The sequence below is a fragment of the Diabrotica virgifera genome, chromosome 7 (assembly GCF_917563875.1).
Source record: "Diabrotica virgifera virgifera chromosome 7, PGI_DIABVI_V3a".
NCBI lineage: Eukaryota > Metazoa > Arthropoda > Insecta > Coleoptera > Chrysomelidae > Diabrotica > Diabrotica virgifera.
In genome coordinates, this window is record NC_065449.1 from 23920561 (window position 1) to 23945522 (window position 24962).

The window sequence follows — 24962 nt, forward strand, 5'->3', positions numbered from 1 at the left end:
CATTTAGGTGTATTAAATATAGACAGAAACAAAATACATGGAATGCTTATATGCATGTCTATAGACAAAGAATATGTAAGAGGAAAGTATTTACCAGTACCTACAATACAGTATTACCAATAATGATAATATAGTATAGATTCGACAAACTTAAGAGGTTCGAATATATAGGAATAATTATAGTACGAAAACCAAATATAGAAGAACTCTATGTAGACCAGGGCGGATCTGTAAAAATATTAGTACATTTGGACGTTGAGAGGTAACTCAATTTTTTTGCAGCAATTCCTTGAAAATAACTCAAATAATAATATTTGAGTTATCCTCCCTCTCAAAAAGGTCCGGAACATTGTTTAAATAATCAAAATGTCAAAAAATGTCAAATCGAAAATTCGATTTGTTTCTTCGTTTTTTGATTATAACTTTAAAAGTATTCATTTCCGAGAAAAGTTGTACTGACATAAAAGTTGCGTAGGTAGTTAAATTTCCTACAATATAGAAATAGTTAAGAATTTAAAAAATAGTCACCCTTGTTGCAAAATAGCAATAATTGCGAAAAAAACATACAAAAACAAGTATTTGCATTTTACGTTTTTCAACCATTTATGCTACACTTAGGACCTTCATATTTCAAACAGAACAACTTTATGATACAGTGAAACAATACTGTAAATTTCATTAAGATCGGTTCAATATATTTTGCATAATAAATTTTGCAATCCAGCTTTCGCAAAACAAAAATCATTTTTTCAAAATGTTACAGGACTGAAAAATAAAGCAGATAGCAAGTTGAATTTTTTTTTCGCTTATAGAAATGTACTGAACCTTTCATTTGCAACTTGCAAAACTAAAATCGATCAACTAACATGGCGTCAGGAATTTTTTTAAATAAACATTAATTATTGGTGCTACGCGCAGGACAGCGGATACTTTGCTCTGATTGGGCATTCCAATGACCTTTGATAATGATTGATAGATTTTAATTTTTATTACATTTCGATATAAATAAATAAATTTGTTTATTGCAAAACAAAAACACGTACTCTATCCTTTGAAATAACACTTTTTTAGCAAAAACTTTCTTCGTTCATATATTTTAACTTACAGAATAAGAGTTAATTATTAATAAGAGTTACAGATAATTTAATTATTTTTAAGCATATGCAATTGTTTAAACAATATTTCACAAACAATAACAAAATTAGTTTGATTTTTGTGGAATTAAAATATTAAAATACAACACAATATAGAGTAAGAAAATAATGTATTAGATAAAGATTGGAAGAAATTTTGGTGGAAATCAACTTGTGTGAATCGAACACCGCTGTCCTGCGCGTAGCACCAAAAATTAATGTTTATTTAAAAAATTTCCTGACGCCGTGGTAATTAATCGATTTTAATTTTGCAAATTGCAAATGAAAGGTACAGTAAACTTCTATAAGCAAAAAAAAATCAACTGGCTATCTGCTTTATTTTCAGTCCTGCAACATTTTTATCAAAAAATGATTTTTTTTGCGAAGGCTGGATTGCAAAATCTATTACACCGATCTTAATGAAATTTACAGTGTTGTTTTAGTATATCATAAAGTTTTTCTGGGTCAAATATGAAGGTCCTAAGTGAAGCATAAATGGTTGAAAAACGTAAAATGCGAATACTTGTTTTTGTATGGTTTTTTCGCAATTATTGCTATTTTGCAACAAGGGTGACTATTTTTTAAATTTTTAACCAATTCTGTATTGTAGGAAATTTAATTACGCAACTTTTATGTCAGTACAACTCAGAAGTGAATAGTTTTAAAGTTATAATCAAGAAACCAATAAAAAATCGAATTTTTCCTTCATATTTTGACATTTTGATTATTTAAACAATGTTCCGGACCATTTTGAGTGGGAGGATAACTCAAATATTATTATTTGAGTTATTTTCAAGCAATTTCTGCAAAAAACATTGAGTCACCTCTCAACGTCCATCTGAAAACAGATAGACAAGGCGGAAACGACGGGTTCGTTAGGAAAAATATTCCCATGAGATATTTTTGCATAATCACATTCGTGAGACATCCCAGAATAAGGTTCAAGAAGTCGCCCACGAGAAAAGTGGGCCAATTTTTTTTTAACAATTTTTTTTTTAATCAAATTGCAAAAATCAATATTTTGGCCCGGACTATTTTTTTTTTAGGTTTTTTGGACCATTCTGGACAAAAAATGTCTCTTATAATTTTTCTCTAAAGTTGATCTTTTTCGAGTTATAAGCAAGTGAAAATTTGAAAAACGCGAAAATGGCCATTTTTAAGGCTTAATAACTCGGTCAAAAATTATTATTTTGAAAGTCAGAAAGTGACTAAATCAAAGTTTAAAGTCGCCGTTACATGATCATGAAGAAATCTGTGTCATTAATTTACTACTAAGCTGTTATTTTTAATTAATAACAATGAGTGGTTGTATCGTATTGACGCTGCTGTAAATGTGAGTGCGAGTAAGATGCACAATTGGACTGCTGGAATAGCTTCTCTCTCGCACTCAGCATTTACAGCCCCGCACACGTGCATGGCGCTTATTATTATTACTTATAAATAACAGCTTAGTAATAAAATAATGACAAAGATTTCTTCAGGATCTTATAGGAAGGGCTTCAAACTTTGATTTAGTCATATATTGACTTTCAAAATAATAACTTTTAACTGAGTTATTAAGCCTTGAAAATCGCTATTTTTCGTTTTTTTCAATTTTAAATTGCTTATAAGTCGAAAACGATCAACTTTAGAGAAAAATTATAAGAGACATTTTTTGTCCAGAATGGTCCAAAAAATTAAAAAAAAAATTGTTCGGGCCAAAAATATTGATTCTTGCAAGTTGATTAAAAAAAATTGTTAAAAAAAAATTGGCCCACTTTTCACTTGGGCTACTTCTTGAACCTTATTCTGGGATGTCTCAAGAATGTGATTATGCAAAAAAATCTCATGGGAATATTTTTCCCTTCGAACCCGCCGTTTTCGCCTTGTCTAAGATGCGTACTGGACTATAAATAGGTTATTAAGAAATAGATCCATATCAAGAGGTGCGAAATTAAGAATAAGTACACAGAACGAATGATACGTTTTGCAGATGACATAGTCCTCATAACTGATGACCTAGGAGAAGTAAAGGAAATGCTAAATGAGTTAGACACTATCTGCTGGAAAATAGGCCTGAAAATGAACTTTTCTAAAACTAAATTTATGACTAAGCTGATTCCTAGCGAACAGCTGATTATACGTGAACAAGAAGCAGGGGCGTGCGGTGAAATTTGAAACAGGGAAAGCAATTTATAAAAAAATTGTAAAAACGCCATTTATGATTTAATTCAATTCTTCTACCATTTTTCGAAACCTTGTCTATAACTTCCTTGCACAAACGTGGATATTGTGACATTTTTTTAATCAGATTATTTTTAATTGAAAAAAAAGTAAAATCCTTTATAAAAGGTATACATACTACTATCCGTGCGTATTCGTTTCCTTTTAGGCTCAAAACTTCTTGCCATCATATTATTCGAGCATTTTTCAAAGTCATCTCTCTCTTTTTGTTAATAATATCTTTAAATTCGCTAATTTTTTTACACAGAAACCAATCTCATATATCTTGCATTGCAATACATTAAATAAATTATCTGAGAATGGAAATATTTCTGAAAAAAGCTAAGTTAAAAAGTAAAATTCAAATAATCTTTTAAACTATCCAAAAATCCTCTCTAGCTATTTTATGGTTTCTGTATCCCACTTTTCACATTTTCCAAAACACTAATACATATTTATAATATATTTATATAAATAATATTTAGTATTTATAATATAATTAATTGTACATATTTATTTATATAAATATGTAATTCAATAAAATCCATCTAGTGGAGTCACTGAAGGTTTTCACCTCCGATTTCGTTGAACCTCCATCGATTTTCATGAAAATTGGTGAGTAGATAGAGGATACCTCAAGGAACAAAGGTGACATGATGCCAACACTTGCGCTTTTACCCTGGGGGTGGATGCTACCCCTTCTTGGGGTTGAAAATTATTTTATTAAAAATAATATCGTAAGTCGATAGAGGGACAAATTATAAGCAAAATTTGTTATATCAAGTTATTAATATAAATCAACACTTTTTGAGTTATTAAAGACCAAAGATTTTATTTTTTTGGTAAAAAAATGCATATTTTAAGTCGGTTTTTCACGTATAACTCAAAAACTATAAGCTTTTACAAAATAGTTTTTATTACTGAAATTGATGATAATCAAAATCTGAATACATTCCTCACTTAAAGAACTAAACTAATGTTAATTCAAAGTGAGTTATTGGCAATTGAATGTGTATTTTTTTCGACGAGTACCCAAATCTAAGTATTCAAGCTTAAATAACGGGAAAGCGATGCAATGTATAAAATATACCAGTTAATAATTTGTCAACGCACTTCAGAATAGCTATTAAATGAGCATCAGAACAAGTTAATGGCGTCAAAATTAAGCAAGTTATGATGAAAATAAAAGAACCCTTTCGAATTTTTTAGGAAAAAAGTGAAAAATAAAACATACGCCATTTCCACAAAAATTAAAATTTATAGTAATTCTTACAAGAACTTCTTTATATTAGCATAAGTAATGATTTCAATAATTTTGACCAGTTTAGAATGCATATTTTTGTAAAAAGATACGATTTAAGGCTATGGGTACATAATTCGCAAATATTTTACGTGTATCCCTACTTTTTCTGTCTTTACACGGCAAATTACGTGTAGTAAAATTCACACTGGTGTGGATATGTAAACATTACTAGAATGTCATTCTACTTGAAAATGTCATCATTAATTTAAAGAGATGGCTTTTGAATGTTCTTGGATAACTGTTATTTTTATAATTGCAAATTATTAATTCAGTTAATAAATGTGATAATTTTTTCACTAACTATGTTTTCAGTGATTGTAATAATTTATTTGTACAACAAAAACTAATAATCAATCGAGAAAAGAGGAAAAGTGTTAAAGTGATTTTTTAATAATATGTTGTTATTTTGGAACGCTTACAATTTTGAACATCTCTAACAACAAAATACTTGGATCACAGGATATATCTGATGTATTCTCTGCTTGGATCTTCCACAAATAATACACAATAAATAACTTTTTATTAGGTTCACGTCTTAAATCAATAATTTATCAAATACACTATATATCAATAATATTTAATCAATTTCTCAAAATATTCCCGATGCAATGTCAAATATTTAAAATTGTCACTGATTGTCAGTGTCTGACTGACAATATATGCTGACAATATTATATTCGGTTGAGTGCGTTGTAAGACAAAGACAGATTTGGAAAATATTACCACGGCATTGTGTTCATTTTTTTCAAATCCTGAAAAAACCAATAAATATTTTTGAAAAATTTAAACGCAGAATGAAAGACTAAATTATTACCGAGGGCCGAAAGTCCCTTAGAATAAATAAAAAGTTTATTTTGAATGAGATATTTGAAATTAAAAATCACACTAAATTTTCTCTTAGTTTTTTCACCCCTGTAACTTATTAAAATAAACATTATAGAAGTTCTTAGGGACTTTCGGCCCTCGCTAATAACGTAATCTTTCATTCTGCGTTTAAATTTTTCAAGAATACTTATTAGTTTTCTCAGGATTTGAAAAAAATGAATCCCCATTTGAATAGCATTGCAGCCGAAAATACGTACCGATCCTCTTAAAAAAATCATAATTTTTAAAATTATTGTAATTTTCCTATTATTTTGATAATAACTCCAAAAATACTCAATATACTTAAAAAATGATACATACCCAAATTTTAGTTTTTTCTGTGTCAAATATTTTACCTGTTTTACTGTTTCCATAGGGTGAAAAATAACCGAGGTAGAAACGTTTAAATCTTAAATTTTGCTGTGAAAACCATTCAGCCGGGGCCATTTAACCTTTTATTTAAAAAAAAATAAGGGGTCTAAAAGATTAAATTCAACGTGGTTAAATAGCCCTTGGAATTAACTTTCAATCAGTTTTTCTGATGAACCTGATATCTTAAAAATAGATGGAGTTATAAAAAAAACAATAACATTTTTTGGAAACATTTTTAAAAAATAAATTTTGAAAAAATTTTGGTGCATAAATTTTAATGATATCAACATGTTCGGGGGCTTGTTTGATAGATATTTTTAAGTACTTTGACAAATGTTTAATAAGTTTATGTTATAAAATGCATTATTTTCCCGTTATTTCAGCTTGAATACTTAGATGTTTTTACTCGCCGAAAAAAATATATATTCAATTACCTATAATTCACTTTTAGTTAACATTAAAAGTTTTTTCTAGTAAAGGATTTATTTAGTTTTTTATTTGCTTCAATTTTGGTTATAATAACTTTTTTGGAAAAACTTATAGTTTTTGAGTTATTGATGAAAAATCGGTTAAAAACATGCATTTTTCTTAAGAAAAATTAAAATTTTTGATCCTCAATAACTCAAAATGTTTTGATTTATTTTAATAACTTTATATTACAATTTTTTCTTAGAATTTGTCCCTCTATCAAATTATGGGGTTATTTTCAATAAAATAATTTTCACCCCGAGAAGGGGTGGCATCCACCCCCAGGGTAAAAGCGCAAGTTGGCACCATGTCACCTTGGTTCCTTGAGATAATCTCTAACGAGTCACCAATTTTCATACAAATCTATGGAGGTTCAACGAAATCGGAGGTAATAGCTCATATCCACCTTCAGTGACTGCACTAATCTTCATAATTTCAAAAAATCAGTCGACGAAACCCGTCATTGTCAAATGCTGGTAAATCCCATTTAAATTCACCAAACGTATGCAATTGACAAAACTGCTTATAAGCTAAAGATATGCCCGAAATTTGAACTCGCCGCTCAGCGTGTAACCCCGATGATTTTTACATAGGCTGGAGAGAAGCAACTTTAAAATCAGATTATTATGCCGACATAACTCCGAATACCACCGTAGAAATACGATCATGGGCCGAGTACGGAAGGATGCAGCATGCAGCGCTGCTTACAAGTATGAGTATTTCATTTGCTTTGTTATTTACTGTATGACAAAAATGGAGTAAAATACGTTTGTTTTTTCTTATTAGGTAGATACTTGATGTGTTTGTACTGTACTACATAATTAAATATTCTCGTATGCATCTTAAAATCCTGCTTATTATTTGTTTGTTAATTTTTTTTTAATTATCCCAGTTACTCAGTTGGTACGACATTACTACGGAAACCAAGGGAAGCAATGCTTCCCTTGCTTCCATGGACTGCACGCCCCTGACAAGAAGTAGAATTAGTAGAAAAGTACATTTACTTGGGTCATGAAATTAGAATTGGCAGAGATAACCAAACGTGCGAAATAAAAAAAAGATTAACTCTTGCTTGGGCACCCTATGGAGCTCTAAGAGACATATTTAGGAGCAGTATACCGATCGGTTTGAAAAGACAAGTGTTTGATCAATGTGTGCTGCCGGTAATGACATATAGAGCAGAGACACTGACTCTAACCAAGACAACAGCGTCGAAAATGCGGGTTGCTCGAAGGCGTATGGAAAGATCAATGCTGGGTGTAACCCTACGGGATAAAATAAGAAATGAAGATCTCAGGCAAAGAATCGGTATCGCAGATGTTATCCTTCTCAGTACTCTCATCTCTGCCGTTTCCAGTAGTCTTTGTGTTGTGGCTGTATCGGGTCTTATTTCTGATGCATATGTCATTATTGGTCTTACACTGGCTTTATAAATTCTTGACTTCATCTCAGTGTAAATATGTCGGTTTCGCCATATAGTGTTATTAAGGCATCCTGCCAGTCTATTTGCTCTTTGTACTTGATTTCTCATTTCTTTGTCCAGGTCTCCGTAACTTGACAATGTAATTCCAAGGTATTTTATTTCCATTACTTGTTCAATACTGATGCCATCAATTTCTATTTTACATCTGATTGGTTCTTTACTGATTACTATTGTTTTGGTTTTCTGAGATGAAATTGTCATATTGAATTTTTTTGCTCTTATGTTAAATCTGTGGACTAATCCTTGCAGACTATCGTCATCCTGAGCTATCAATATTGCGTCATCTGCGTAGCAGAGTATTTTTACTTCTTTGTTTCCCATTCTATATCCTCATCCTTTGTTGACGTTTTTGATGATTTCATCCATGATTAAATTGAAGAGCATAGGAAGTGTAGGTATGTAGTAAATAAAATTAATTATTAAAATGCAGTACAAGCACAATATAATTAACTAAATTCACTTTTTTAATTGCATATCATATCAATATTGTGGAGCAACATATAATTTTTACAATTTAGAACCCAGCATTTGCGAAATCCCATTTTCTTCAATGACAGAAATATACGTCAATTTGAAAATATGAAATATTTAAGAAATATGCCAAAAAGTTGCAAGGTTTCTCCGCTACTCGCGCACGATCGTTTCTTGTATCCCCTCCAAGTACTTGCACACAGCGAATAGCAGGGCGACTAGGGCTGAGTGTCACTTGGAGTATATTAAAAATGAACAATATCATGAAACATTTGGGAATTTGTAAAGAAAAAGCTCTACGTTATAAACATTTCATTTAAAACAAATACTTAACTACATATACTTGACTACAAAAAGGTAAATATTTAACTACATATTCAGATCAGTCGGCAATGTAAAAAGTAAATATTTGTTATTTTGTACTAAATTTATTTCTGGAACTTATTCATCTCACTTACATATATATTTTGCTCTATATAATTTCTTGTAGCTTGCAGCTCTAACTCCCACTCGAAACTGAACCAGTCGTTAAATGATTCGGAGCTATTGAACTCTAAACCATTCTGCCACAACTTGTCATCCAGTTGCTCCATATAACTACTGTAGTGTCCATATTCAGCATCATTAGAACCTTTCCGTAGCTCTAAAACGCAGGTGGGAGTGACATGGTTTGCGGTACGAGGTGTCTTAACCTCTACCCACTTCATAGCTTCTTCCTGTCTACGCCATTCCATCTCTTCGTCTGTATGTTCCATGACGTTTGCTTCCTCATAATACTCTTCCTCTACAGGTATCCATCTCATAGCTACTTCTTGCCGTCGCCATTCCATCTCTAACATAGAGTTTTCTTCTGGATTTGATGACCATACCATCTGACTGTCCATCGGTTCTGACTGACTGGACGATTCGTCATGTACTGCAGAATATCTGCGTGGCTTTCCGTGTTTTTTATGCTTCACTTCTTGGTCACTTTCTGAACTTGTTCGACGATAACTTGGTGTATTCGATTTTACTGAAGTATCAGCATCACAACGCTTCTTTAACACCTCCTTCCAGTCGTCATTATCAGACAGCACCAAGTGTTTATATCCCAAGTGAAATAAACTTTCGCTCTCACTTTCTTCTTCATGGCAAGTTTTGGAAGAAGATGGAACATCTAGACAGCCAGTACTGTCTGGCTTAGGCTTATCATCACTTTTCTGTTTTGGAAGTTTGGAACTTTTGGAAGAAGATGGCACATCGAAAGAACCAGTACCGTCTTGCTTAGGCTTATCATCACTTTTCTTCGGATTTTCTTTTGTGTTAATAATCTTTAGTATATCTGATACACTGTTTTTGGAAAGTTCACTAATTTCATTCTTAAATTGAGATTTCACCACTTTCAGATGCTGCTCAATACAAAATGGCCCCTCTGTAATACTAGAGTTACTTAATATTTGTGATGTACTCAGTAGGGCCTTATTTTTAGTCAATAGGTTTTCTTTAAGCTCTTCTTCGGCATCAACTTTAGGAACTGTTTTCTTGTAATTGTCGTCATTTTTGGTTGTTGTAGGTTTACAACCTTCCTTCAATACATCCAAGACAGCTTGAGCATCAAATGGCTTGTTGGTGTTAGTTTTTAGGGAATTGTTTGAAGGTACTTCTATATTCAAATTTTGATTGAGCAGTGAGTGCAAAATTGATTCGGTGTCCATTTCTGATATTTGTTTTCGAACCTCCTCAATTTCTTGTTGAGTATTCTGAAGTATATCAGTCAGACCAATATTTTGCGGAATTGCTTCTTGATCAATATGAACCATTACGAATTCTTGATCATCATCACTAATATTTTGTGAGATTGCTTCTTGATCATCATGAACACCTTCAGATCTTGCAGGATCGTCATTATCTTTATTTGGACTTTTTTGTTTTGTCTTGTTTTCATACATTTTAGTTTTCGTAATAGATTCGTCTAGTTCGTTCTTTACCTTGCTAGCGATATGATCAGTTAACGGGACTTCAATTTTTAATAAATCTGAGATGCTACCATTTATTTTCGGTAACTTTGGTATTGTTAAAGTGTTTCCTCCTATTTGACCAAGTATTTCCTGCAGATGAGTTAATTCTTTGCCTTGAGACGTTAAGTTGATGCACACTCCAGACGAACCATACCTTCCTGCTCTTCCCATTCGGTGTAGGTAAGTCATAGAGTCGATTGGTATGTCAAAATTAATAACCAAGTCTACATTGGCAGCATCTATACCTAGAATCAAAAGAAACTGTGTTAAAAGCATTATTATAATGAAACAGAAAAGAAAATTGCAAGTTTTGTTTTAAAAATGGTTAACATATTTAAAATCTGATAAAAGTCTAGACAAGATCTGTTTAGTATTGGTTTCTTAGATTTTTTAGACATATTTTGAGAAGGTTGTTATACCCTATTTCGCTATCAGTGTATTAGATGACTATTCAATGCATATAAGTAATGAATCCATTTTTGAAGAAGCATTACTATTTGAAACTAAATGAATAATAATTAACAGAAGAACTATGTATTTATAACATAAGATATGCAGATAACACTGTGTTTATTGCAAGCTCTGCTGAAAAACTTTAACTGCCACTCAAGACAAGCAGTTTCGGTACCGTCAGTACCGACAGAAAAAGTTCAAAAATATAAATACACAGGAACCTGGTTTTTAGAAAATAATGATCAAACAACAGAAATAAAGACCAGATTCTAATTTAAATTTCGACTCAAAACAGGTCGCAATCAATATGGCGACGTTGAAATGCGACTATGCGATCCTTGTGGATTTCAGTTGAACTAACTAAAGGACGTCACTAAATTTCGATAGGTCGCAATTAATTTCGACTCCTCAAAAGTGGTTGCAATTATAATTTCGAGTCGAAATTATTGTGACACGGACATGAATGAATGGCCGAAAGCGAGGTTAGGTTTAGTTTAGGAGATGTGTTTTGTTTGCTCCTTGTAAGTAAAACTAAAGCAAAAGGTATTAATATGGCTGGGTTTTATGGAAATTTGCTGGTTTTGGAGGAATTAGATAGAATATTATTACATTAGAAATACAATAATTGAGAATGTCCACAATGTGAATTATCAACTCAATGAAAGATGTTCTGGGAAAATTAGGATAAAACAAGGAAAATTATGTACCAGCTATTTTATTGCTGGACATGATGGAATCAAATCTTAAGATTTCATATATTAGTAATATAGCTATGCAAAGTCCGCAGAAAGTGTGCTATTTTGTTTATAAACAAATTAACGCTCCGAAATCTTTTTTTTTTTCAATTATTGCTCTGTAACTCAGAAGATTTTAATGTTAAACTAAAAACACTCACATAAAAATTCAGTGTAATTTAATTCTGCACATAGATATTTTTTCCGATTTCCTCCGGCGGAAATTTTCCTTGGAAAATTCGGGTTTTCGAAACAAAATCTTTAATTTTCAACTAAAATTTTAGGGAAGTAATTATTTATCAATAATTAAATAACTTGGTGACATAAATGTTTTTTGTTATGAGTGTCTTGAAGATATGAAAATTTGTATGTACAAAGAGGACCGGAATAAAACGGTAATGGTTCAAAGATTGAAATCCTGTTGTTTATCTCTGTCGCAAATGCCGGTCTAATTTGACCGGTTATACCTGGAACCATTCCTAGCAATTCAATTTTTTTTTTTTCGAAAAGGGCACAGAAGCCCTTTTTAACAGAGTTAACTTAATTTAATTTAATATAATATTTTCTGAGGGGTTCTATTTGTTTATAAGCCAAAAAATTGTTTCTTTATAACATTCCTGAGACCGCTCAAATAGTTCAATTTTAATTCTGTAAAGTACGTTGAATAGGTATAGTATAGTGCTTTTTTATACGAAAATCACAGTTATTCTGGTGTATCATAATCTTTCTGGTTATTATTTCGACCGAAATTTTTTAATTAACATTTTAATTATTGCTAAACTATTGGTTAGATTGTCGCCGGCCTCCTGATATATAATCTACTATAAAAAATCTACAAAATATAAAATCTACTATAAAGGAACAGCAGAAAAGAAACACAAGAAACGATCTACAGTAACGAGCATCAATGCATGGCCTACGCCGACGACCTTACACTGCTAGCAAAAACTAATACCGAATTAAAGAAAATCATGAGAAGATTAGTGAGAGAGGAAAAAAAATTCGGCCTAGAAATAAATGAAGAAAAGACGAAGTATATAGGCCGTCATGGCCTATTAGGCAACACAGAAGAAAGACGAAAATCAGAATATAAAAAAGGTAATAGCAGCAACAGTCACCTACGGATGTGAGACATGGGTACTAAACAAAACAGAAGAAGAAATGATAGCGAGGTGGGAACCCAAGGTACTGAGGACTATTATCGGGGGAAAAATACGGCAGACGGTTGGCAAAGAAGAACCAATCAAGAATTAAGGATGCTTTACAAGGAACCAACTATAACAAAACACACAAAGGCACAAAGAATCAGGTGGGCAGGTCATGTCGAGAGGATGGATAGGTCAAGAATGCCAAAGAAGACCAGTACTGTTAAGAACCAGTACTGTTAAGAAGACCAGTTGGGAAAATGAGACGAGGAAGACCAAGAAAAAGATGGCACGAAAAGTTTCAAGAAGATATAGGATCGATGGAAATTACAGACTGGAAAGAGAAAGCAAAAAATAGGATACAGTGGAGAAAAATACTTCAGCAATTTTTACATAGACATTAAATCAAATTATACAGGGTGTCCCGAAAAGAATGGTCATAAATTATACCACAGATTCTGGGGTCAAAACTAGGTTGATTGAACCTCACTTACCTATATACAATAGTGCACACAAAAAAAGTTACAGCCCTTTGAAGTTACAAAATGAAAATCGATTTTTTTTCATATATCGAAAACTCTTAGAGATTTTTTATTGAAAATGGACATGTGGCATTCTCATGGTAGCAGCATCTTAAAAAAAAATTAAAGTGAAATTTGTGCACCCCATAAAAATTTTATGGGGGTTTTGTTCCCTTAAACCCCCCCAAACTTTTTTGTACGTTCCAATTAAATTATTATTGTGGCACCATTAGTTAAACACAATATTTTTAAAACTTTCTTGCCTCTTGTATTTTTTCGATAAGCCCAGCGTTTATCGAGATATTTTGAATATTTGTCGAATCCACCACATATTTGTATATGGTTAAGTGCGGTTATAGAGACATGTTAATAATCTGAAAATTTATTTATAATTTACATTTTTAGGTATATTTTGAAAAAGAAGCCACATCTCGATAAAAGGTGACTTATCAAAAAAAGACTAAGGGGCAAAATAGTTTAAAAAATACTGTGTTTAACTAATGGTACCACAATAATAGTTTAATTAGAACGTACACAAACATTTGGGGGGTTTAAAGGAACAAAACCCCCACGAAATTTTTATGCAAACATATTAAAAAAGAAGCCGCATCTCGATAAAAACTGGCTTATCGACAAAATACTAAGAGGTAAAAAAGTTTTAAAAACGTTGTGTTTAACTAATGGTAACAAAATAATGAATTAATTGGAACGTACACAAAAGTTTGGGGGGGTTTAAGGGAACAAAACCCCCATAAAATTTTTATGGGGTGGAAAAATTTCACTATAATTTTGTTTTAAGATGTTCCTGCCATAAAAATGATGCATGTCCATTTTCAACAAAAAATATCTAATAGTTTCCGATACATTGAAAAAAATCGATTTTCATTTTGTAACTTCAAAGGGCTGTAACTTTTTTTATGAGCACATTTGTACTAAGGTAAGTTAGGTTCAATCGAACTATTTTTGACCCCAGAATGTGTGGTATAATTTATGACCAATCTTTTCGGGACACCCTGTATAATATATATGTATAAGACATTAGTATATATTGTCATTTGTATTATGTAAGATTGTAATTGTTAAGTTGGAAAGCCCTAGGCCTACAAGGCCTGTAGAGCATATTAAATAAAAAAAAATAAAAAATCTTTCATGTCAGCAACTTATTTAATTATTGATAAATAGTTACTTCCCTAAAATTTTAATTGAAAATTGCAGATTTTTTTGGGAAAACTCGGATTTTCCGAGTAAAATTTTTGTTGAAGGAAATCGGAAAAAAATTAACTTTGTGCAGAACTAAATTACAGTGAATTTTTATTTGAGTGTTTTTTAAAGCAAAAATCTTAGGAGTTACAAAGCACTAATTGAAAAAACAAAGAAGATTTAGGAGTGCTAATTCGTTTATAAATGAAATAACACACTTTCTGCGGACTTGTCATACACCAATATTACTAATATATGCAATTAGTCCAGGGCGCATCTGTTTTGAGATGGACGTTGAGAGGTGACTCAATTTTTTTTGCAGAAATTGCTTGAAAATAAATCAAATAATAATATTTGAGTTATCCTCCCTCTCAAAAAGGTCCGGAACATTGTTTAAATAATCAAAATGTTAAAAATTAAAGGAAAAATTCGATTTTTTCTAAGACAAGAGGTAGAAAAAGAACTGGGAGAAGAACAAGCAGCGTTTAGACCAGAAAGACAGACAAACGATAACATTTACATCATTAGAAATATAATAGAAATAAGTATTGACTCGGGGGGAAAGCTCATTCTAGCATTCATAGATCTAAGGGCAGCATTCGACTCTATAGAAAGACAAATTATATGGAAATGCTTGCAGAACATGAAAGTACCAAGTACACTGATAAAAATAATTGAAAATATATACGGAGTAGTAAAAGGACGTGTACAGATAGCAGGAGAAAGATCTGAAGAATTCAATTGGGAAAGAGGTATCAAGCAAGGAGACAGTCTTAGTCCGCTACTATTCATAATAGTCATGAATGAATTGACTAGAAATACTGGAGAAAGAACGAACCAAATACAGACAACAATAGGATACCAAAGATTACAGCCAATAAAAATAGAAGCCCTATTGTATGCGGATGACATAGTCCTTATAGCAGATTCCGTGACAAAAATGCAAAAACTCATAAATATATGGACAGAAGAAATAGAGAAATTAAAAATGGAAATAAACATCGAGAAAAGTAAAATAATGGTCATCGGCGAAAAGGAAGAAAATTAAGTAATTATAAAATGCAAAAATACTCAACTGGAAATAGTTACAGCATATGATTATCTTGGAAGTATTATTACCAATGATGGGAAAATAGACCTCGAAATAACAAACAGAACTAAAAAATCAAATAAACTGTACTACGCACTAGCGCCAATTCTGAGGAAAAAAGAATTGTCCCACGAAACAAAAATTAAAATATATAATACGATTGTGATACCGACGATACTGTATACAAGCGAAAATTGGACTTTACAGAAAAAGCATAATAGTAGGATAAATGCAATTGAGATGAGACATTTACGTGCTATAGCCGGAAAGACCAAATGGGATAGAATAAGAAATGAGACAATAAGAGGGATAACTAAACAGGAACCAATAATGAATAAAATAATAAAGAGGCAATTAAACTGGTATGGACATCTGATGAGAATGAAACCTAGTAGACTAGCAAGGAAAATTCACGAAACAAGGAATATTACAAAAAAGAAAAAAGGCAGGCCGAAGAAAAAATGGATACAGCAAATAGTAGAAGCAGGAAAAATCAAACAGAAAACGCTAGAAGAAATGAAACTAATAGCACAGGACCGAAAAGAATGGAAGAGATGGGTGAATATGTAGCTAAATTAAACCCAAATCCGACACCTGAAAGGGTATAAGGAAGGGGAGAAAGAAAGAAAGAAAGATGTATAAGACATTAGTATATATTGTCATTTGTATTCTGTAAGATTGTAATTGTTAAGTTGGAAAGCCCTAGGCCTACAAGGCCTGTAGAGCATATTAAATAAAAAAAAATAAAAAATCTTTCATGTCAGCAACTTATTTAATTATTGATAAATAGTTACTTCCCTAAAATTTTAATTGAAAATTGCAGATTTTTTTGGGAAAACTCGGATTTTCCGAGTAAAATTTTTGTTGAAGGAAATCGGAAAAAAATTAACTTTGTGCAGAACTAAATTACAGTGAATTTTTATTTGAGTGTTTTTTAAAGCAAAAATCTTAGGAGTTACAAAGCACTAATTGAAAAAACAAAGAAGATTTAGGAGTGCTAATTCGTTTATAAATGAAATAACACACTTTCTGCGGACTTGTCATACACCAATATTACTAATATATGCAATTAGTCCAGGGCGCATCTGTTTTGAGATGGACGTTGAGAGGTGACTCAATTTTTTTTGCAGAAATTGCTTGAAAATAAATCAAATAATAATATTTGAGTTATCCTCCCTCTCAAAAAGGTCCGGAACATTGTTTAAATAATCAAAATGTCAAAAATTCAAGGAAAAATTCGATTTTTTTCTTCGTTTTTTGATTATAACTTTAAAACTATTCATTTCCGAGAAAAGTTGTACTGACATAAAAGTTGCATAATTAAATTTCCTACAATATAGAATTGGTCAAAAACTTAAAAAATAGTCACCCTAGTTGCAAAATAGCAATAATTGCGAAAAAAACCGTACAAAAACAAGTATTCGCATTTTACGTTTTTCAACCAGTTATGCTACACTTAGGACCTTCATATTTCACCCAGAAAAACTTTGATACAGTAAAACAATACTGTAAATTTCATTAAGATCGGTTCAATATATTTTGCAAAATAAATTTTGCAATCCAGCTTTCGCAAAAAAAATTAATTTCTTCAAAATGTTACAGGACTGAAAATAAAGCAGGTAGCAAGTTGAATTTTTTTTTTGCTTATAGAAGTGTACTGTACCTTTCATTTGCAATTTTCAAAACTAAAATCGATTAATTACCACGGCGTCAGAAAATTTTTTAAATAAACAATAATTTTTGGTGCTACGCGCAGGACAGCGGTGTTCGATTCACACAAGTTGATTTCCACCAAAATTTCTTCCAATCTTTAACTAATATATTATTTTCCTTACTCTATATTTTGTTGTATTTTAATATTTTAATTCCACAAAAATCAAACTAATTTTATTATTGTTTGTGAAATATTGTTTAAACAATTGCATATGTTTAAAAATAATAAACTTTTATTATTTAAGTTAAAATATATGAACAAAGAAAGTCTTTGCTAATAAAAGTGTTATTTAAAAGGATAGAGTATGTGTTTTTATTTTGCAATGAACAAATTTATTTATTTATATCGAAATGTAATAAAAATTAAAATGTATCAATCATTATCAAAGGTCATTGGAATGCCCAATCAGAGCAAACTATCCGCTGTCCTGCGCGTAGCACCAATAATTAATGTTTATTTAAAAAAATTCCTGACGCCGTTGTGTTAATCGATTTAAATTTTGAAAAATTGCAAATGGAAGGTACAGTACACTTCTATAAGCAAAAAAATTTTCAACTTGCTATCTGCTTTATTTTCAGTCCTGTAACATTTTGAAAAAATGAATTTTTTTTACGAAAGCTGGATTGCAAAATTTATTTTGCAAAATATATTGAACCGATCTTAATGAAATTTACAATATTATTTTACTGTATCATAAAGTTTTTCAGGGTGAAATATGAAGGTCCTAAGTGTAGCATAAATGGTTGAAAAACGTAAAATGCAAATACTTGTTTTTGTATGTTTTTTTCACAATTATTGCTATTTTGCAACAAGGGTGACTATTTTTTAAATTTTTAACCAATTCTGTATTATAGTAAATTTAATTACACAACTTTTATGTCAGTATAACTTTTCTCGGAAATGAATACTTTTAAAGTTATAATCAAAAAACCAAGAAAAAAATCGAATTTTTCCTTATTTTTTGACATTTTGATTATTTAAACAATGTTCCGGACCTTTTTGAGAGGGAGGATAACTCAAATATTATTATTTGATTTATTTTGAAGCAATTTATACAAAAAAAAAATTTGAGTCACCTCTCAACGTCCAAATGTACTAATATTTTTACAGATGCGCCCTGGTCTAAATCTTAAGATTCGATTTTAACAATAAAATAGCTGGTAAATAACTTTTCCCAAAAATTACATTTTTTCGATAATTTGTCCAGACTATCAACAAACGTTGCGGTGGTTGCATAGCCAATAAATCCAATAAAGAGGAGGACCAACTCAAATTCTGAGCAGAGTTAAATGAATATTAGGACCGCAGAACTAGGAATAGAAATTAGACCTAAAGTATTGAGATGCTATTCCCTGTCTCTTATATGGAGTTAAAGCCTGGACAATTACGGATGCAACTGAAAAAGACTTGCCAGCTTTGAGATGTGGTGTTATCGAAGAATGTGGAAAATACCATGGTCACAACACGTAACAAACACGGAAATATTAAGGAAAGAAAAATGACCTTTGATCATATACTAAGAAATGAAAAATATGATTTGATGCCATCGGTTATACAAGGGAAAATTCACAGAGGTTAAAATTACTACCTAAAAAATAAACAAAATCTTACCTCTGGCAGTTAAATCAGTCGACAACATAATCCTACATTTAAACTCTTTCAGCACACTCACAGCTTCCAATCGTTGTTCTTGAGTTTGAGCTGCAGAAATGTATGTAGAAGGCCATCCCTTCTGGTTCAGAATATTACTCAAACTCTCAGCTTTGGTTTGGAAATTAGAAAAAACCAGGCACTGAGTAAACGAAATGTTATTGAATATATCAACCAATGCGTCTGTTTTGGCTTTGAGTTGTTGAGCTACATTTGAATATGGTTTAGTGACAACCACAAATTGCTTTAAGCCTAATAGCAGAGGACTCTCTAGTTCTGCTGTTATGTGTGTTGGTGATAACATATACTTCGATAAAAACTCTTCCAACTGGTTAGGATAAGTGGCACTAGTGGTTATGATTTGCTTCTTAGTTGGTAGACTGTTGTATATTTCATTTATGTCATTACGGAAGCTACTTTCCATCAGTTTGTCAGCTTCATCTAGCACAAATAGCTTTACAGAGTTAACGTTAAGTGTCTTGTCCAATATTAGATGTTTTATTCTGCCTGGTGTACCCACAGCTATGTTGCAGTTTTGGCACTTTTGTTTATCTTCTGCTAATGGTAGTCCTCCAATGAACGATTCTACCTTCAGACCTATAAATACAAGTATGTTAGATATGGCATCATGAAATTTGTACATAGAGATAAATAAGAACATAAGAAGCTACACCGATTATACTATTTTGCTTGTCCCTATCAACTTATAATACATGCACACTACCGTAACTACAAGTTGCAAGTATAAGTTTGCCTAAGAGGTATCATAAGTGACAATGCGTTATTCATAGGACTTTTCAACACTTCTCATTTGTTTCGAGCCTCTGTCATATGTCGTATATTAATATTATACACGGATTATACTACAAATGACAGAAGCTCAAAACAAAATTAGAAGCGTTGAAAAGTCCTGTTCAATACAGTTGAGTCCACGAGTCTTTACCCGTGCGTCATCATTTAAAGCATACAAAATAAGTCGGAAATTTACTAAACGAAACAGCAAGTGACAGAAAGTGGGTATTACTCCGATCACAGGTTATAGTATAAATTTTGACGTTATCAAATAAATAGAATGTCAAATTTAAGTTTTGCTTTAAAATTTTGGTGCATAATTAAAGCTACATTTGCAAAAGCTTAATAAATTATTTTATTATCATTGATTAATAAATAATAAACAATTTATAAAAAAATTCAATAACATTTTCTTTTTGTTATTTTATTCACTTTTGCGGAACATTAAACACAAGCATTTGTGTCAATGAGGTAAGCTTTGTACGTTGTCAAAATTAATCGTAAAATAACATAAACTTACCATAAAATTTCAAACTCCAATATAAAATAAGTTGTGAAAACAACTGTTTGTATACTATAAAAAACTTCAAAATTCAAAAATTCAGCAAATGCAAAAATGACAAAATAACAGCAAAAAATTCAACACACAGATAGTCACAAAAGTAAACAAACCAAAACGTCAGAAATTGTACTTATAATATTATGTGAAAACATCTCCAATTGTCTTTTTTTGTACCTATCTCTTTTCAATGTACTGAGTCTAGATCGTTCATAAAAATAACATGTGTTTTTACTTAATAAGAGGCGGTAGCTGGTTTGTCATTAGTTTCATGCGTGGAAGAGAATGATTCTGGATAAAAAGTATGTGTTTTATCTCGCCAAGTATTAATGACGCACATGTAAAGACTCGTGGACTCAAGTGTACACCTGGACACCATCAGAATAAGGTGAGATTATTTGTCTATATGCTATGTCCCTATATTCGTTCGAGAAATCATAGACAAAAGAAGAAGACACAGAAGAAGAATCTAGTGTAAGATTTTAGTACTGACAGTACATGTAGTAATAATAAACTAGATATAGAGCTAGGGAAAAATAAGTGAAGCCACTTTTATAAAAGTATATTGCGTGTACTTATTATTAGCTAGGTGAAACAAATAATGGGGCAAAAAATTGTAAAAATGTTTGCAATTTCACTTTTGTTTTTGTCACAATGGCAAAGTTTTTCTTATTGCTGAGTTTTGAATTCAGGTCTCAATCATATATGCGAAAAAGAAAGATTAGATGGATGGCTGTATTAGTCATCATCAGTCATCACTTAATGTAATTATGCAAATAAGTATTTACTCAGAATTAATTAAATAAAAACTTTCAGTTGTGAGAGAAAATAGAGAAGAAAAGTTCCTAAAAGGCTCCCATCTACATATGTACATCTAAGTGTAATAGTAAATCTGTGGGATAGGTACCTTTTTGTAATTTGTTTTGGCATAAAACAATCATTTTGCTTGCTTACAAGTTCAACTTGATAAATTAAGTCCCAAATTTAATTATACCATGATAAAGAATCAAAAATAAAGCTAAAATAAGCGACAACTTTCACAAATCTTATATTCAGCCTCTAACCTGCTTCAATTAAGTATATCTTAATTAGATCGTAGGGTGTTCGATATCTAGATTATTTAATAGAACTCTGTGGTAAATATGTGGTATTTACAAATTAATTATAATTAGACTGAAACAACCAAAACACAACTTGCTCCTCTATATTACAAGGGTGGACCCCCTATTTTAAGATTGTGCAAAGCCAAATGGTAAAGCCATCTTTCTACTGTTAAATTTTGTTAATTATAAAGTATAACATGAGTTTTTATAAAACATAATGCCCTCCACAACTTATAAGAAAATTTTGTTAATGCACAAAAAAATATAACTGAAAATCGGTGTTACCGTTTGTAGTCAATTATTTATGTCAAGTTTTCAATTTGATACCACTAACGAAATGACATATCAATCTTACCTTCAAAGAAGCATCCTATTTGTTTGATAAAATCATGACTTTGGACTGCTATCTCCCTTGTTGGTGCTAAGATCAAAACTTCCAGTTTTTTTAATTTGGTACTATTAAGTGATTCTAAGGCAATCAATGAAAAAACCAATGTTTTTCCTGTACCTGATTTAGACTTCACAATTAGATCTAAAACATAAAATTTTGGTAAAAGGTAACATCTTTCTTCATGTGATCAAGATACCCTCAATTATCAAATTAAAGCAAAATTAAGTAAATTAAAAACTCAAAAATATCACTGTCTAAAGAATAACAGCAAAGAAAAACTAAGAAACACTAATAAACAGAAAAACATAAAGGAAAATATAAATACAAACAAACAAGAACTACAGAAAATGAATAAAGTAGTACATAGAGCAATAAGAAAAGATTTGAAACAATATAATATGGAAAAATTATAGATAGGTACTAACAAGGGCTTCTCAAAAAACACTCTTCGAATAGATCTGCTTTCTCATCTTTTAACATCCACCACTTAATTTTTTATGGTCCTTTCTGATATTTTAGTATAATTTTGCTTTTTACTTCAATGTACACCACAAACAACGTATGTTGTCGGCTTACTGTCTCACTACTACCTTGAAGTCTTTAGATTCATGTATATCTACTTTTCTTGTCATAAAATAATCTATTTGAGAGTGATTTTGTCTACATTTGTAAGTAATAAGTTGAGTTTCTCTCTTTTGAAAGAATGTATTAACAATCACCATATCTAATGCTGTTGCTAATTCAAGCATACCATCTCCAGCTTCATTTCTAGTTTCAAAGCCTAGTCCTCCTTGTATTTCTTCATATTATTCTGTCTTGGATTGGCCCACATGTGCAATAAAATCACCTCATGTTATAACTTTCTCCTCTCATGGAATAAATATCACTCAGTACGTCTTGTAATTGATCATAGAAAGCTTTTCTTTCATTCTCACCCAGCCCTGTTTGAGGAGCCTACACGCACGCAACATTCAATGTCTTTATCAAACTCTTTTGTTTCTCTAAAAAACTTACAAGATTTTTAAGAACTCTGATGTAGCATTCCAGAATTCTGAAATGGATGGTTTCAAAAAAATTACATTCTCTTAACGTCATGGCTGCATTATGGGACAAGTAGACATCATATTGCAGTAACGGTTGGCTGCATCCACTGTGTCATAGTGCATGGTGGCAAAGGTTCACTACGGAACATATATTATATGCCTCACACACTCAACGTAAGGTAATAAATATCTCCAAACATAGCCAAGGTGATAACACCTATTCTTTTTGAAATACAGTGGAACCTCGATAACTCGGATTAATCGGGACCACGACCGATCCGGGTTATCGAAAATCCGAGATAGCCGGAGAATATGGTAAAAATTAATAAAATACGGTATACTTACAGATAAACTCCGTTAGAATTGAAATAACATGAAATATTTTTATAAATATGCACAGTACATATTACCTACTCATTACAATTCTAAAAAAAAAACCAAACCCAAACAATACAAGACACACAATACTAAAGACCATTGTTTATAAAAGAATTTTTTAAATAGTCTTTCCTAAACAATGCTGACAGTTTGAAATAAAAAGGAATAGATACTGCAGACAGCTGGCTGTTGTTTCTGCGGCATGTACTATGAGTAATTTTTAATCTCGTGTTCAAATTACACACATAAGTACACGACACAGAGAGTCTAGACACATTATCTCTCAAATATTATATTACATACACTTTTATTGTTGAAAGGATTGTCTGATAATTAACTATTTTGATTGGAAATAAGCCACAATTAAATTGAAAAATACAAAATATTGAAAATCAAAATGTTTATCTGATGAAAATCGGTCCGGGTTAGCCGGACTTCCGGGTTATCGGGGGCCGACTTATCGGGGTTCCACTGTACTGGCAAAATATCTAGTTCTTTTCTTCTTTATACTTACCACTGTAATCATCCAGCCCCCTCAGGTAACGTTTGTGTTTTATCATTCACTGTGTGTTTGCTTGGAGTTAGTCCTTGTGTAAATAACATTTACTATTACCACGTTGATGGACAGTGCATCAAATGTACAAGCAAGTGTTGTGATACTATATTTATTTTACAAAGTACATATACCCCATTCCACGAATTTATAACCCTCTTGGATTATTGCGACAACGAATATTTTACTGTGCAAAATATGAAGAACGAAAGTAAATTGCAAATTATATTGTTGTTTATTGGAGTAATTATTATAGCAAAATACTTTCGTACTTCTTATGTTGCACACTAAAATATTCGTTGTCGCGATAGTCCAAAACAGTCATATATTCGTGGAATACACCATAGAATAGGGAAATTGCTGAATTTCTTTTAGTGCATATAGTTTATGGAAACAATGAATTTTTTGTAAACATGTGGACAACAACCATGAACATTGCGTCACATTTCATATGCATCTGTAGATGTAATGTGACATTTTTTACACTGATTTTTGTCACAACTTGTTATTTTAAAAATGTCGTCTACTAATTAGACGGCTATAGATGTCCTGTCTATAGCCATTCTAGCTATGTGACAAAAAAATACCGCTCTCAAGACCAACTAAATAATAATGAGTTAGTCTCACCGACCACTACAATACATTGAAAGGGTAATAATGGTAATAACAACAATACTGGTTAGCTTTGCTCGAAAATAGCTAATAACTTATTAAATTATACGTAAATTAATTAACAAATTATATGTCTTACCGAATCCACATCTTCCAAGTGGAATGGACTTCAACTGAACTGGTGAAGGTTTCTTAAAACCATTTTTTGTTAATCCTTGAGCTACTTTTCCTGATAATAATAAAGAGTCAAATGTTACGTTTTCTACAACCACTACATCCTGGCTTCTAGAATCGTTTTCTATTTGATGGGCTAACATCTTGGCCAACTTCTAGATCTCATAGAAAATTATTCACAAAAAAAACTATTTATTTTTAATTTTAACTCTAATTTGGTAAGATATCTTGGACCTGAATTTTCAATAATTGTATAATCTTAGTTGCAGATTACAATATTATCGTAATTCGTAATGAAAATTATTCAATTTAAATAATCAATAAATAAACAAATCACTCAAAATGTCACGATTGTGTCATTTGTCATTCATATGTCAATGTCAGAAATTCCGAACTGCCAACCCGACAAAAACAAACACCAAGTTAAACTGGTTGCATAAATGTAAAGTAAACTTGGCAAGCTTTACATCAACAATAAATTGAATAAGAAATTTACAAAGTTATTCAAGGTCAGATTTGGCTTATACAAAACACAATTCTACATCCAATTTTGCCGT

At 31.3% G+C, this 24962-nt stretch overlaps 1 protein-coding gene across 1 annotated transcript; it reads right to left on the bottom strand.

Annotated features, from left to right (window-relative positions):
* Positions 1-8593: 8593 nt before the first annotated feature.
* On the bottom strand, positions 8594-24746 carry LOC114324791 (probable ATP-dependent RNA helicase DDX20). Its single transcript, XM_028272638.2, has 4 exons — positions 24371-24746; positions 21610-21786; positions 18762-19397; positions 8594-10538 (listed from the first exon to the last, which is right to left on the bottom strand). Exons 1-4 carry the CDS (start codon positions 24546-24548, stop codon positions 8725-8727), a joined length of 2805 nt encoding a protein of 934 aa, XP_028128439.1. The 5' UTR covers positions 24549-24746; the 3' UTR covers positions 8594-8724.
* Between the last annotated feature and the right edge of the window lie 216 nt (positions 24747-24962).

Coding starts and splice junctions, on each gene's coding strand:
- LOC114324791 (XM_028272638.2), bottom strand. CDS start 24,548: ATGTTAGCCCATCAAATAGAAAACGATTCTAGAAGCCAGGATGTAGTG. Junction 19,398..21,609: donor AATAGGATGCTTCTTTGAAG/GTAAGATTGATA, acceptor TTGTATTTATAG/GTCTGAAGGTAGAATCGTTC. Junction 10,539..18,761: donor GACTGATTTAACTGCCAGAG/GTAAGATTTTGT, acceptor TTTTGATTCTAG/GTATAGATGCTGCCAATGTA.